General features: G+C 43.5%; 1 protein-coding gene across 2 annotated transcripts; it reads right to left on the bottom strand.

Annotated features, from left to right (window-relative positions):
- Positions 1-491: 491 nt before the first annotated feature.
- On the bottom strand, positions 492-13,125 carry slc38a11 (solute carrier family 38 member 11). Of its 2 annotated transcripts, XM_054787236.1 has the most exons (12): positions 13,057-13,125; positions 12,876-12,981; positions 12,321-12,395; positions 11,484-11,618; positions 10,610-10,675; positions 10,426-10,532; positions 10,277-10,356; positions 9,722-9,792; positions 3,139-3,300; positions 2,950-3,062; positions 1,308-1,439; positions 492-1,238 (listed from the first exon to the last, which is right to left on the bottom strand). In XM_054787236.1, exons 1-12 carry the CDS (start codon positions 13,066-13,068, stop codon positions 999-1,001), a joined length of 1,299 nt encoding a protein of 432 aa, XP_054643211.1. In that variant the 5' UTR covers positions 13,069-13,125; the 3' UTR covers positions 492-998. The 2 variants fall into 2 exon arrangements, with proteins under 2 accessions (XP_054643211.1, XP_054643212.1); XM_054787237.1 differs by lacking the exon at positions 2,950-3,062.
- Between the last annotated feature and the right edge of the window lie 601 nt (positions 13,126-13,726).

Here is a 13,726-nt window from a genome sequence, read left to right as displayed (position 1 = left end):
TGAAGTGTAGTTTGTACACATCTGGAAGTAAGAAGGACAAGTTGATCAACTGCATCTGTTGACGTGTCCTAATCAAATCTCCTGACATGACTACTAGCACATCCCTACTACCAGCAGAACCAGAGTATAGAGGGGGAGGAGCCGCCTGCTGCGGCCCAGCAAGGTGTGCTGTATTCGGGCACATTCCTTGAGCAGCTGGTGTGACGCCACTCTGGCAAACCTTTTGCACTTTTCAGGCGTTTCAGGCGGCTGATAAGGTTTTTTGTGTGCTCCGTGTTTTTTTTTCTGCCCTCATCATGGAGCATTCGGTGCAACGAGCACACTAAATGTCTGTTTGTTTCCAGGTGAACTCAGGGGAAGTTACGACACCAGCAGGAGAAAAACGAAGCCCAAATAACTCGTGATGAACTCACTGTGGCAGCTCCTGACAGGAAAAAGACTAAATACAAACTACATGTATGCTATTTTATTATATACTTTTAATGCTTACAACTAATGAATACAATAATTTCATCTCTTCAGAAAAGTAGACAAAACACTTTTTTTATTTTATATTAAAAAAAAACCCTAAATCTAAAATATTCCAAGGGGACAGTATAAAAACAAGCTGACCCCCGGCCTCATTTTGGACACCAGCGTCATGGAATAATCCATCAGAACCTTCGCAAAAGCACGGATGTCAGCAAGTGCTCCTCGTGTCACAATGATGTTACATTTCTTTACAAATGTAACTGTGACACACAAATCATTGAAACTGCATTTCTTTTTTCAAAAAGTGGCAAATTTGTGGGGTCGCGCATCCTCAACATCAACCACAAGTGCTTCCACTTTGATCAAATGCAAGCGAAACAAATGCAAGAGAAAACAAAAAGCATCTGTGACCACAAAGGCGATAAGAATATGAGTAAATCATAGAATACTGTAAACGCTGCATTCTGTCTGTATTATGATACAATACGCTTCCATAGGCGTGATCACAGTGGGCGTGTCCACACCTGTCACACAGGTGCTTGAGTAGCAGAGACGTTGGCGTCTGCACAGTAGAACATCTCCACCCCGTGTGAACAGTCTTGGGGGTTAAGACCCGTCAAGGTCAAGCCAGTGACCATGACAAACACGCCCAAAAGGATGAAAATGATGGGAATCAACATTTCGCTGTGATACCAGCGAGCGGAGGACAGCTTGAGGTAGCACGCGGAGGGGATGATGAAGATCAGAGGTGTGGCGCTCACAACTCCCTGAGAAGAACAGCAATCAGATGAGAAGGTTTCATATGCGGAACACTAAGAGAAGGAGTTACGACTTACATTCAGAGCCAGAACAATTCCCAGACAGTCGTAGGCCAACGATACGGCCGTGCAAACTGCAACGATGACCACAGTCACGCATACGTGCTCCACCGCTGACAGCGCCCGACCACAGACAGCGTTGCATATCACCTGACCAAAGCAAAACACACCTTCGTTTCATTTTACACGTCATATTGCGGTTATTAGAAAATAAATGATGAGTATGCTATCAATCTAATACCAAGTAAACAGACTCAGTATCACCAATACCCATACCGATACTTTTCACTTGGAGCATTTTTCAAGATCATTGAACGATTTTGCGATTTTGCCTTTAATTTTTCCATCATGATTACTCCAGTGGAAGTACAGATAAATCATACAACAAATAATATTTTCGGAGAGCACAGACCTCCGCCAAGGACCTAACCCTGATTTACACCGTAAATATTAGTCCTACATTTATTTTATCTATATATTTAGATTCCTTGACCATGATAGCGTGATAGCACTAAATGTCTGCTTAAGTTTATATTCATGAAAATCTCAAAAAATGCCAATATGCTCATGTTAGCATGCTAGCAATACTAACATGCTAACATCTAGCATAATAGTGTCTACCTATGGAAATGGCTAAAATGCTACTATGCTACTGTTAGCATGCTAGCAATGCTAACATGCTAAAGTCAACATGCTAACACCTAGCATGATAGTGCTGACGAGTTTGAAGTCCAGGACCACAAGGCTGGCAAACAGCTTTTACCCACAGGCCATCAGGCTCCTCAACGAAGCACTCGCACACGCCGCACGCAACACACGCACACACTCATAGCACTTTATTTATTTATTTATTTGTATTATTTACTTGTATTAATGTCTCGTCTGTTGTTGTTGCTTAATTTATTGGTATATATGTTTATGTGTTTATGTTTCTTATGTTCTTATTCTTTCATTTGTTTTCTTTCTTTTCTTGGGAGAATGAACAGAATAAGATTTTCATTGCATGGTATAACTGCTGTTGTACTATGCACATGACAATAAAACTCTCTTGAATCTTGAATCTTGAAGTGGTCAGTGTTTATACATGTCTACCTATGAAAATAGCAAAAAATTCTACTATGTTAACATTAGCATGCTAACAATGCTAACATGCTAAAGTCAACATGCTAACACCTAGCATGATAGTGGTAAGTGTTTATACATGTATCTATCTATGAAAATAGCAAAAAATTCTACTATGTTAACATTAGCATGCTAACAATGCTAACATGCTAACATTAGCTAACGTCTAGCATGATAGAGCAATATACAGGGAAGGTGGAGTGGAGTTTTGTGTAGTTATATGCAGAAATGCTGAAAATGGTTGTTTCTCGCAATGTTAAAGAATCCTTGAAAAAATTCCTTGATCCAGATGGTGATCTGGATCACCCGCAAAATATAATCAGTCCTTCCATATCCCATTTCAGACAGTTCCTGAAAATTTCATCCAAATCCATTCAGAACTTTTCAAGTTTTTTTAAAAACAGAAAAACGCCAGCAAAAACGTAACCTCTGCCAAGCACAGCGCAAAGCGGAGGTTGTTTTTAAAATGAACATTTGTCTTTAGCTACAAAACATGGCAAATATAAATAAATGCTACAATATAATCTAATGAGCGTACCTCTCTAGTAACAAAACATTCCAGTGGAAATGTTGTGATGATGCTGAGGCCAAAACAGAAACGGCCAAAGGTTGCCAGATTATCATTTCTGCAGTAGTTTTCAAAGAGGTCTCCTGTTAAATACGAAAAACACGGTCAGCGTGTGGCCTGGAGGTGGAAAGACATCGAGTGCGAGTGCTGGTGTTCTACCTTGCGTGTATCCCGTGAAGGTGGCGTAGCCTCCCAACGCAAAGGTGGCGCTGATGACGAGTGACGAGCCCACTGAGATGTGAGTCACCCGAGTCCAGTTGGCCAGCGTGGGCGGCTCCAGAGAGCCGTAGATGAGAAAGCTGTTGTGGTGACATATGAAGGCTGGAGACAAACACGTGAATGAAAACAACCTTTTGCAGTCAACTAACTTGCATTATGAAAAACAAAAGAGTTGCAAAGAATGTGAAAAGAAGCAGGAAGAAGTCAAATCCCCAATGATATCATTACATAATGCATCATCACATGACACATACTAACACTAAACGTGGCTCAACAGACTATGAAGACAAAAATCATTGGACAGAGTTTTTGGAGGTGGGGCACAATGACCAGCATCCGGTGGCGGGGCCTACATTTTTGGCCCATGGGGCACCGGTTCTGACAGGTACCGGCAGGCCAAGCGGTCTTGTGACCCTCGTGGTCGTTGACGCAAAAAACTCGGACATGGGAGGAGTTTACAGAAGCCATGGAGAACGACTTCCAGACTGGACCACCATCCACTCAGAAGAGGGAAGCAGTGCCTTGGGGCTCTTCTATCTCTGGGGCTGCGGTTGCAGAGGTTGTCAAAAAGCTCCTTGTGGCAGGGCCAGGAGGTTCGTTTAGGGGGTCGTTCCCCGTATGACCGATGTCAGAGTGGTTCGCATTGCCGGCAGTAAGTCAGACTCGTTTCCAGTGAGGGTTGGACTCCACCAGGGCTGCCCTTTGTCACCGATTCACTTCATTACTTTTATGGACAGAATTTGTAGGCACAGCCGGGGCATTCAGGGGTTCTGGTTTGGAAGCTGCAGGATTGGGTCTCTGCTTTTTGCAGATGATGTGGTTCTTGCTGACTTCATCAGGCCATGACCTTCAACTATCACCGGATGGGTTTGCAGCTGCGTATGGGATGAGAATCAGCACCACCAAGTCAGAGTCCATGGTTCTCGCCTGGAAAAAGGTGGCGGGCCATGTCCGGGTCGGGGATGAGATCCTGCCCCGAGTGGAGGAGTTTAAGCACCTTGGGGTGTTGTTCACGAGTGAGGGAAGGATGGAGCGTGAGATGGACAGGCGGATCGGTGCAACGTCTGCAGTGATGTGGACTCTGCATCGGCCCGTTGCAGTGAAGAGGGAGCTGATGCGGAAGGCAAAGCTCTCAGTTTAGCGGGGATCTACGTTCCTACCCTCACCTATGGTCATGAGCTTTGGGTACTGACCGCCGAAAGGACAAGATGGCGGGAACAAGCGGCCGAAATGATTTTCTCCAAAGGGTGGCTGGTCTCTCCCTTAGAGATAAGGTGAGAAGCACTGTCATCCGGAAGAAACGTGGAGTAGAAGCTTTGCTCCTCCGCATTGAGAGGAGCCAGATGAGGTGGGGAGGTGTTCAGGGCACGTCCGACCGGTAGAGGCCTCGGTGAAGACCCGGGACACGTTGGAGAGACTATGTCTTTCAGCTGCCCTGGGAATGCCTCGGGGCTTGCCAGGAGGAGCTGGATGAAGTAACGGGGAGAAGGAAGTCTGGGCTTGCCTGCTTAGGCTGCTGCTCCTGTTACTCGACCTCGTATAGGAGGTAGAAGATGGAAGGATGTGACTAAATTAGCCAACATTAAAGCTTGTCTTTTGTAGTGCGTAAGTTTCGTCATGCATGCAGCACATGCATCATAATACTGCTTTCTATCCATCAGGTTGTTTCCTCAGGGCCACCGCTTGTTATCTTTCTGATGAATACAAGCATGCTGGCCTCTCTTCTCTCTCTCTGAATGAAGATCTTTTTCTTCTTGAATCCCTTCCAGCTCATATCCTTGACTGCATGTTCCACCAACAACGCATTCTTTCATCAGCACTGATGGCTCAAGTGATTATTTAAAGAGATGATTATGAAAGAGTATTGAATGAAATTGCTAACATGAATAGTTTGTTCTGTACAAGAAAGAAACAGAAAAGGCTTTTCTCTTGCTTGGATTTTTATTTTGGTTGGCATTATTCTGTTAAATTGACAGATTAGAATGAATTCATACTGTCCATCCATCCATCCCTTTTCTATGCTGCTTTGCCCCCACTGGGGTCCATATTGGGCGAGAGGCGGGGTAGACCCTGGACTGGTCGTCAGCCAATCCAGAATGAGGAGCTGTGCCATTCTTGCTTCTTCTTCTTCTCCTTTCGGCTTTTCCCTTCAGGGGTCGCCACAGCGAATCAATTGCCTCCATCTAACCCTGTATTCTGCATCCTCTTCTCTCACACCAACTACCTTCATGTCCTCTTTCACTACATCCATAAACCTCCTCTTTGGTCTTCCTCTAGGCCTTCTGCCTGGCAGTTCCAAACTCAGCATCCTTCTACCTATATATTCCCTATCTCTCCTCTGGACATGTCCAAACCATCTCAGTCTGGCCTCTCTGACTTTATCTCCAAAACTTTTAACATGTGCTGTCCCTCTGATGTACTCATTCCTGATCCTATCCTTCCTGGTCACTCCCAGAGAGAACCTCAGCATCTTCATCTCTGCTACGTCCAGCTCTGTCTCCTGTCTTTTCCTCATTGACACTGTGTTTAGACCAAACAACATCACTGGTCTAACCACAGTTTTGTACACCTTTCCCTTCATTTTAGCTGAAACTCTTCTATCACACATCACACCTGACACTTTTCTCCACCCGTACCATCCTACCTGTACACGCTTCTTCACCTCTTTTCCACACTCTCCATTGCTCTGGACTGTTGACCCTAAGTACCTAAAATCCTCCACCTTCTTGATCTCTTCTCCCTGTAAGCTCACTCTTCCACTTGGGTCCCTCTCATTCACACACATGTACTCTGTCTTACTGCAGCTAACCTTCATTCCTCTCCTTTCCAGGGCAAACCTCCACCTCTCTAGCTTCTCCTCCACCTGTTCCCTGCTCTCACTGCAGATCACAATGTCATCTGCAAACATCATAGTCCATGGAGATTCCTGTCTAACCTCGTCTGTCAGTCTGTCCATCACCATAGCAAACAAGAAGGGGCTCAGAGCTGATCCCTGATGCAGTCCCACCTCCACCTTGAGCTCCTCTGTCACACCTACAGCACACCTCACCACTGTCTTCCAGTCCTCATACATGTCCTGTACCGCTCTAACATACTTCTCTGCCACTCCAGACTTCCTCATACAATAGCACAGTTCCTCTCTGGGCACTCTGTCATAAGCTTTCTCCACATCTACAAAAACACAACGCAGCTCCGTCTGGCCTTCTCTGTACTTCTCTATCAACATCCTCAAAGCAAATACTGCGTCTGTAGTACTCTTTTTTGGCATGAAACCATACTTCTGCTCACAAATGCTTACTTGTGTCCTTAGTCTAGCTTCAACTACTCTTTCCCATAACTTCATTGTATGGCTCATCAGCTTTATTCCTCTGGAGTTGCCACAGCTCTGCACATCTCCCTTGTTCTTCAAAATGGGCACCAGCACACTTCTCCTCCATTCCTCAGCCATCTTTTCATGATCTAAGATCCTGTTGAACAACCCAGTCAGGAACTCTACTGCCACCTCTCCTAGACACTTCCAAACCTCTACAGGTGTATCATCAGGACCGACGGCCTTTCCACTCTTCATCCTCTTCAATGCCCTCCTCACTTCATCCTGACCAATCTTTGCTACTTCCTGGTCCACAAAAGTCACCTCTTCTAGTCTTTGTTCTCTCTCATTTTCCACGTTCATCAGCTCTTCAAAGTATTCTTTCCATCCTCCATCACACTACTGGCACTTGTCAATAGACTTCCATCCCTGTCCTTAATCACCTTAACCTGCTGCACGTCCTTCCCATCTCTGTCTCTCTGTCTCGCCAACCTGTATAGATCAGTCTCTCCCTCCTTACTATCCAACCTAGCATACAAGTCATCATAAGCGCCTTGTTTGGCCTTTGCTACCTCTACTTTCACCTTACGCTGCATCTCTCTGTACTCCTGTCTACTCTCCTCAGTCCTCTCAGTGTCCCACTTCTTCTTAGCTAACCTCTTTCTCTGTATACACTCCTGTACCTCCTCATTCCACCACCAAGTCTCCTTGTCTACTTTCCTTCCAGATGCCACACCAAGTACTCTCCTGCCTGTCTCCCTGATCACATTAGCTGTAGTTGTCCAGTCATCTGGAAGCACCTCCTGACCACTCACAGCCTGTCTTAACTCCTTCCTAAAAGTCATGCAACACTCTTCCTTTTTCAGCTTCCGCCATTTTGTCCTCTGCTCTGTCTTTGTCCTCTTCATCTTCCTCCCCACCAGAGTCATCCTCCACACCACCATCCTATGCTGTTTGTCTACACTATGGCCTACCACTACTTTACAGTCACTGATCTCCTTCAGATGACAGCGTCTACACAAGATGTAGACTAGCTGTGTGCTCCTACCTCCACTCTTATAGGTCATGCTATGTTCCTGCCTCTTCTGGAAGAAAGTATTCACTATAGCCATTTCCATCCTTTTTGCAAAGTCAACCACCATCTGTCCTTCTGCATTCCTGTCCTGGATACCCAACCTGCCCATGGCCTCCTCATCACCTCTGTTTCCTGCACCAACATGTCCATTGAGGTCTGCACCAATGACAACTCTCTCTCTTCTAGGTATGCTCTGCATCACTTCATCCAAGTCCAACCAGAATTTCTCCTTCTCCTCCAGCTGACATCCTACCTGTGGAGCACACCCACTAACAACATTGACCATCACACCTTCCATTTCTAGCTTCAGACTCATCACTCTATCTGACACTCTTTTTACCTCCAGGACATTCCTAACAAACTCCTCCTTCAAGATAACTCCTACTCCCTTTCTCTTCCTATCTACACCATGATAGAACAACTTGAACCCTGCTCCTAAACTTCTAACCTTGCTACCTTTCCACCTGGTCTCCTGGACACACAGTATGTCTACCTTCCTTCTCTGCATCATGTCAACCAACTCTCTATCTTTTCCTGTCATAGTTCCAACATTCAACGTCCCTACTCTCAGTCCTATTCTCTTGGTGTTCCTCTTCTCTCTCTTCCTACAGACACACTTTACTCCTCTCCTTCTTTGACCAACAGTAGTCCAATTTCCACAAGCACCCTATAGGTCAATAGCACCGATGGCGGTTGTTGTTAACCCGGGCCCCGACCGATCCAGTATGGAAGTCATAGGTTTGATTCACATGTTTGATTTGGCAAAAGTTTTACGTTGGATGCCCTTCCTGACACAACCCTCTGTATTTATCCGGGCTTAGGACCGGCACAATAAGACACTGGCTTGTATCCTCTTGCGGCTACATTGTGTGCCATTCTTGCTAATGAGGTGAAAAATGGCTTTGGGCGTGCTTGATGCCAGTGTTTCCAGGAGGCGAGTGGGAATGTTGCTCCAGGTGGTGAAGATGGCTTAACGGAGGGCATCCACTGTCTGGAACTCTCCATTTTTGTCAACTTCCAATGACATCCATGCCCAAACAATGAAATAAATATGATCAAAATCTTAAGACCATTTGAAAAATACTGTAGCTAGAATTTGCATTTTGCACATTTGGATCTGAATGAGGTTTTAAGTAGCGCTAGAATATGCAAAAGCAAAAACAAACAAACCGAAATAGGCTGTTTATCAGCTGATCAAAAGTTTAAGGCCATTGCTTAAAAAATAACAAAGAAAAAACTCGGAGGATAAAACAGACAGGAAGCGGGGAGGAGTGATCGCTTGTGTCAGTCATACAGTCCCTTTGTCTCGCAGGGTTTTTATATTCTTTCATTGTACTTTTCTAAAAAGTAAAGCTGAAATCTCGTCTTTTGTCGTTCTCATAGACACAAATCTTGTGTATCGTGTCATCTAGATACGGTAGATACTTTATTGATCTCCAAGAGAAATTCACAATGAACAAATGATGCTAGTGAACTGTGTCTCGTGACATCCCTAATATATACAGTGGTGTACTCCAGCCAACCACAGTGAGAGCCATTATCCACAATTGGCCAAAACAGTGGTGAACCTTCCCAGGAGGGGTGGCCAACCAAAATGACCCTAAGAGCGCAGCCACGACTTAGCTGAGAGGTCACAAAAGACCCCACAACAACATCCAAAGAAGTGCAGACCTCACCACCTCAGTTCAGGTCAGTGTTCATCACTCCACCATAAGAAAGACACTGGGCAAAACACGGCCTGCATGGCAGAGTTCCAAGACCAAAACTGCTGCTAAACAAAAACAACATTAAGGCTCGTCTCAATTTTGCCAAAAAACATCTTGATGATCCCCAAGACTTTTGGGAAAATACTCTGTGGTTTGATGAGACAAAAGTTGAACTTTTGGAAGTTGTGTGTCCCATTACATCTGGCATTACATCGCATTTCAGAAAAAGAACATCAGAGCAAAGGTCAAGTATGGTGGTGGTAGTGTCTTTTGTTGATAAAATCGTATATATACATGTTTGGTATTGAATGAGTTCATAATAAAGTTTGAATTGTGTTTGATGATCTGAAATGTTTCAATGAACATTTGATGAATGAAATGAAATTAAATGGATCACATTTGATAAAGCTGCATGAGGTGACGTCAACTCACCAGAAGACATGACACCGACGGCCTGGATGGCGTTCCATTTTGCAAACATCCAAGCATCCTGTGTTGGGGGGCTGCAAGCAAGCACACACACTCGTATTGATCTATCGGGATAACACCTGTCATGCTGTAGCACACTATCACATTACAAATAATCCATTGAAATGGGACCTATTATGCTTTCCGATGTTACTTGGTGGTGTTGAAGAGTCAGAAGAGCAAGATGTTAGTAACAATTTCTCAGTGTCCTAAGCCTAATCGGACAAAAGGGGTTTGGCAACTCTCCGGAACTTGTCGGGAGTGCTTTGGGAGTGTGACTGATAACAGTGGCGTGCGCTCGGTGGGAGGCGTACCTGGAGGAGGGGTGGAGTAAATTACCCAGACAGTTTGGGCGAGAGGCAGGAAACACTGCAGGAAGATGTGCAGAGTCTGGAAGATCTAGAAAGCTTTCATGCGGGTTATCGTGTGTAGCTGCTCTACAGGAGGCCAACTCAATACAAAGGCCCAAAAATGAGTATAATAGGTCCCCTTTAATATGATCACAGATGGCTTTCATACATTTGTGGTCCCAAGGTCGCCGCTCTGACAATGACGATGAGCAGGATGATGAGTGTCAGCAGCATGGACAGGAAGGACGCCTGCCGACACAGGCGCATGGTTTACAAGACACGCAAGACAAGCTGATGTTGTGCAATCGAAGCGCTCACCTTGCCAAGTTTGTGGATATTTCGGTAGAGCGAGAGCGGCAGCGTGCACATCAGCGTGCTCACAATGATGACAAAGCGGCGGTTGGCCAGGATGTGCTCTGGACCAACTACAACAAAAGTAAGAGGTACTGAGGAGTACTGGCAGTATTTGGTGTGTGTAGTGCAGTAGGGTAGGATAGTATACCTCCAGGAATTCTCTGAAATACTTTGGTGAGCGTGTCAGCGGTGGTGATGTTGTAGCTGATCATCGCTGAGGAAGAAACACAAAGCAGTAATGACTTATGAAAGCAGCACAAGCTCCACATGTGCGACATCATATCCCCAAACATGCTGTAAGGCAGGGCTCCAGGACCACCGGGCCGTGGGACACGTTCAGGCAAAATCATACAAAAAAGAAATAAATAAGTACATCAAGTTTGATGCAAGGGGATATCCACTTTGGAAATATGGGCCATTAGTTTATTCAGAAAATAATATACAGTTAGAAATCCGCCAGTTTTTGAATGTTTAACGTGAGACGCAACTTGTCCCACTTTGTAGGGCAGTCCTTGAACACACCATTTAACTTTGTCCCCCTCTTCACACATGGACTACTATGCTGTATTTTTAGCCTTTTTCTTTTCACCTCAAAACCTTCTCACTTCTGTCTGGCATTTGAGAGTCGATGTTCTCTGTATGACTCAACTCTAGATACGAATAACTTTGGTCTTGTTGCGAGAGTCATCTGCCGGGGCTTTGAAGCTAAATTTACCAATCAAAATAACCTTTTCTTTTTCCATTTCTCATCAATATTTGTTCCGGCTTGTGGCTCCACATCCACGGTGTGGGCCGAGACTCAAACAGGACGTTAAAAACTAGTATCCCTAAAGGAAACTTCCATTCACGCGTTGACAGCCCTAAACATATTGCAGCAATATTCATCCACTGTAGCCACGATTATTAGAATTGGTGACTTCATCAATGCCTGACAAATCAATCAAGTAGCCGACTGACTTGAATGAGTGACACCTAAGAAGTGGTAGTCACGCAGGACAACAAGTCATCTTTCTGGGACTCACCAATGAACGGATACAGGAACTGCAGTGCCGATAAAAGCACAAGTCCTGGAACACCAAAGGCGCTTTGCACCAAACGCTGGTAGCTGTTGGCTCGTGACAGATGACCTCCTCTTATCAGCAGGATGATGGTGTAGTCTGACATCACAACACACACCATGACAACACATGCACACACCTACACATTATTACAACATACAGGTGTCCAAACTGCCATTTTTTTATTGGCCGGTGGCATATTTAAAAGATAAAATTGAACACCAAACAACAGTAAACATGGGAAGAATAGAGCAAAAGGGCACAATGTAGATGACAAAGATGAAATGTTGATACTAATAGCTATTATTTCAACACAACACATAAGTATAATTACTTATAATAAGAAGAAAAACAATAATATAATTTTTTTGGCCTAAAAATATATAAAAATATCAAAGTGGTCCCCCCGCATCCTTTGATTTTTCAGTAAGCAAGCCTTGCTGGAAAAAGTTTGGACACCCCTGTTATCACATCCGTTATACATACATACATTACACACACACACATAAATACAAGTGCACATTATTATAACAGCTACACATGATAATAACAACATAATAAGAAGATATAATAATAATAACAATGATAAGACAGATATAAGACAAACATAATAATAACACATAGATATAATAATAAGACATAGACATAATAATAAGACATAGATATAATAATAAGACAAAGACATAATAATAAGACATAGATATAATAATAAGACATAGATATAATAATAAGACAAAGACATAATAATAGGACATAGATATAATGTGACTAATGTGAATTTGAAGAAAGAGAAGAAGGTACCTGTGATGAAAGCAACCAGGATCAGAAGCAAAAAGCCCAAAGGAAGTCCTGCTTGGTTGAATGCGTATGGCAAACCTGCTCATAAAAAACATTTGTAAAAATGCTAGAAAAACTCCACACCATCAGTTGCAGTAATAATAAGTAGTAATAAAGTTCCATCACACACTCCTGACAGGCTAAATTCATCAATTAGAAATCACATCAAATGGTGAAATTATGCATCCAAAAAAGCCTTTTACTGATTTTGAAGGAATGATATATTACGCCTGGTGGGGTGCTGCGTGACCCAGCAGTGAGGTGGGGGTAATGTGAGGCTGCAAGAGTTTAAGAGTTGAAGGGGGTCAAACAGGCGCTGGTCATATGATCAACTAACACTTGCATGCCACACTTGCATGTTGTCTTATGAAAGCTGATACTTTTGCACACAACAACAACAACAACAACAACAACAACAACAATAATAATAATAATAATAATAATAATGCAACATGGCTCTTTACAAGCACTGCATTTTTGTTTGTTTTCATTTCACTGGAGACATAAAAGCATCCTTACCTATCACACCGGATCCGATGATGGAATTGACAAAATTAAAGCACGCAGATATCATAGAATATCTTGCAACTTTTTCTGAAGGAAGTAAACTTCCTCCTTCGTTCAACTGCAAAGCAAGAAAAGAACAAGGTGGCTGAAAAAAGAAAAAGCAACACAAGACAAGTTGTCACGTGCAGCTTACCTGCTTATCCATTGACGCATCCGTTGGTCCCTGCTGGTCCCTGCTGGTCCCTGCTGGTCCTTATCTCAGGACCGCCTGTGTGCAAATGCCAAAATCATGCTGAAAAATCTCATTTTAGCACAGCAGCAACTTTCAAAACATTGCAATGGCGCCCCCAGCAGGTTGTGAGTGGAATCAAACAAGGTTTGACCTTACAATTCATATTTCCTCTACTTTTTTTTTTAAACTTTTACAATTGTGGATGTGTCATGATTGATGAAATGTTGTAAAGTCAGCAAGCACGTGTTACAGTGCAGCATTGGATCAATGCAACGATTGAAAATAAGACAAAAGACCAAGTGTTCACTCACACCACTCGCATGAGAGGATCAAGCTTTCACACCAAATCTCATTCTCATGCAAGAATGCAACAACTAAACACTTCATATGCGTCAATAACACCTTCCTTTTAGATACACAACTCTTGGCAGTTGCACAACATTTGTTTTTTTTTAATAAGAAAAGGAAAGAGGAGCAAAGCAATGATGTTACAGTACATACCACATACCACTGGAAATGTATGGAAATAAATGATGGCTGTTTGGTGGTAGACTGTTGTCTATTATTAATTCAAACATATTAGAATACAAGTGACATGTCTGATATGTCGAAGGGAACCTATATGAACAAA

Source organism: Dunckerocampus dactyliophorus, chromosome 9, assembly GCF_027744805.1.
Source record: "Dunckerocampus dactyliophorus isolate RoL2022-P2 chromosome 9, RoL_Ddac_1.1, whole genome shotgun sequence".
NCBI classification, from domain to species: Eukaryota; Metazoa; Chordata; class Actinopteri; order Syngnathiformes; family Syngnathidae; genus Dunckerocampus; species Dunckerocampus dactyliophorus.
The sequence above is the reverse complement of the archived record's forward strand: the minus strand, read 5'-3'. Positions and strand labels throughout refer to the sequence as shown.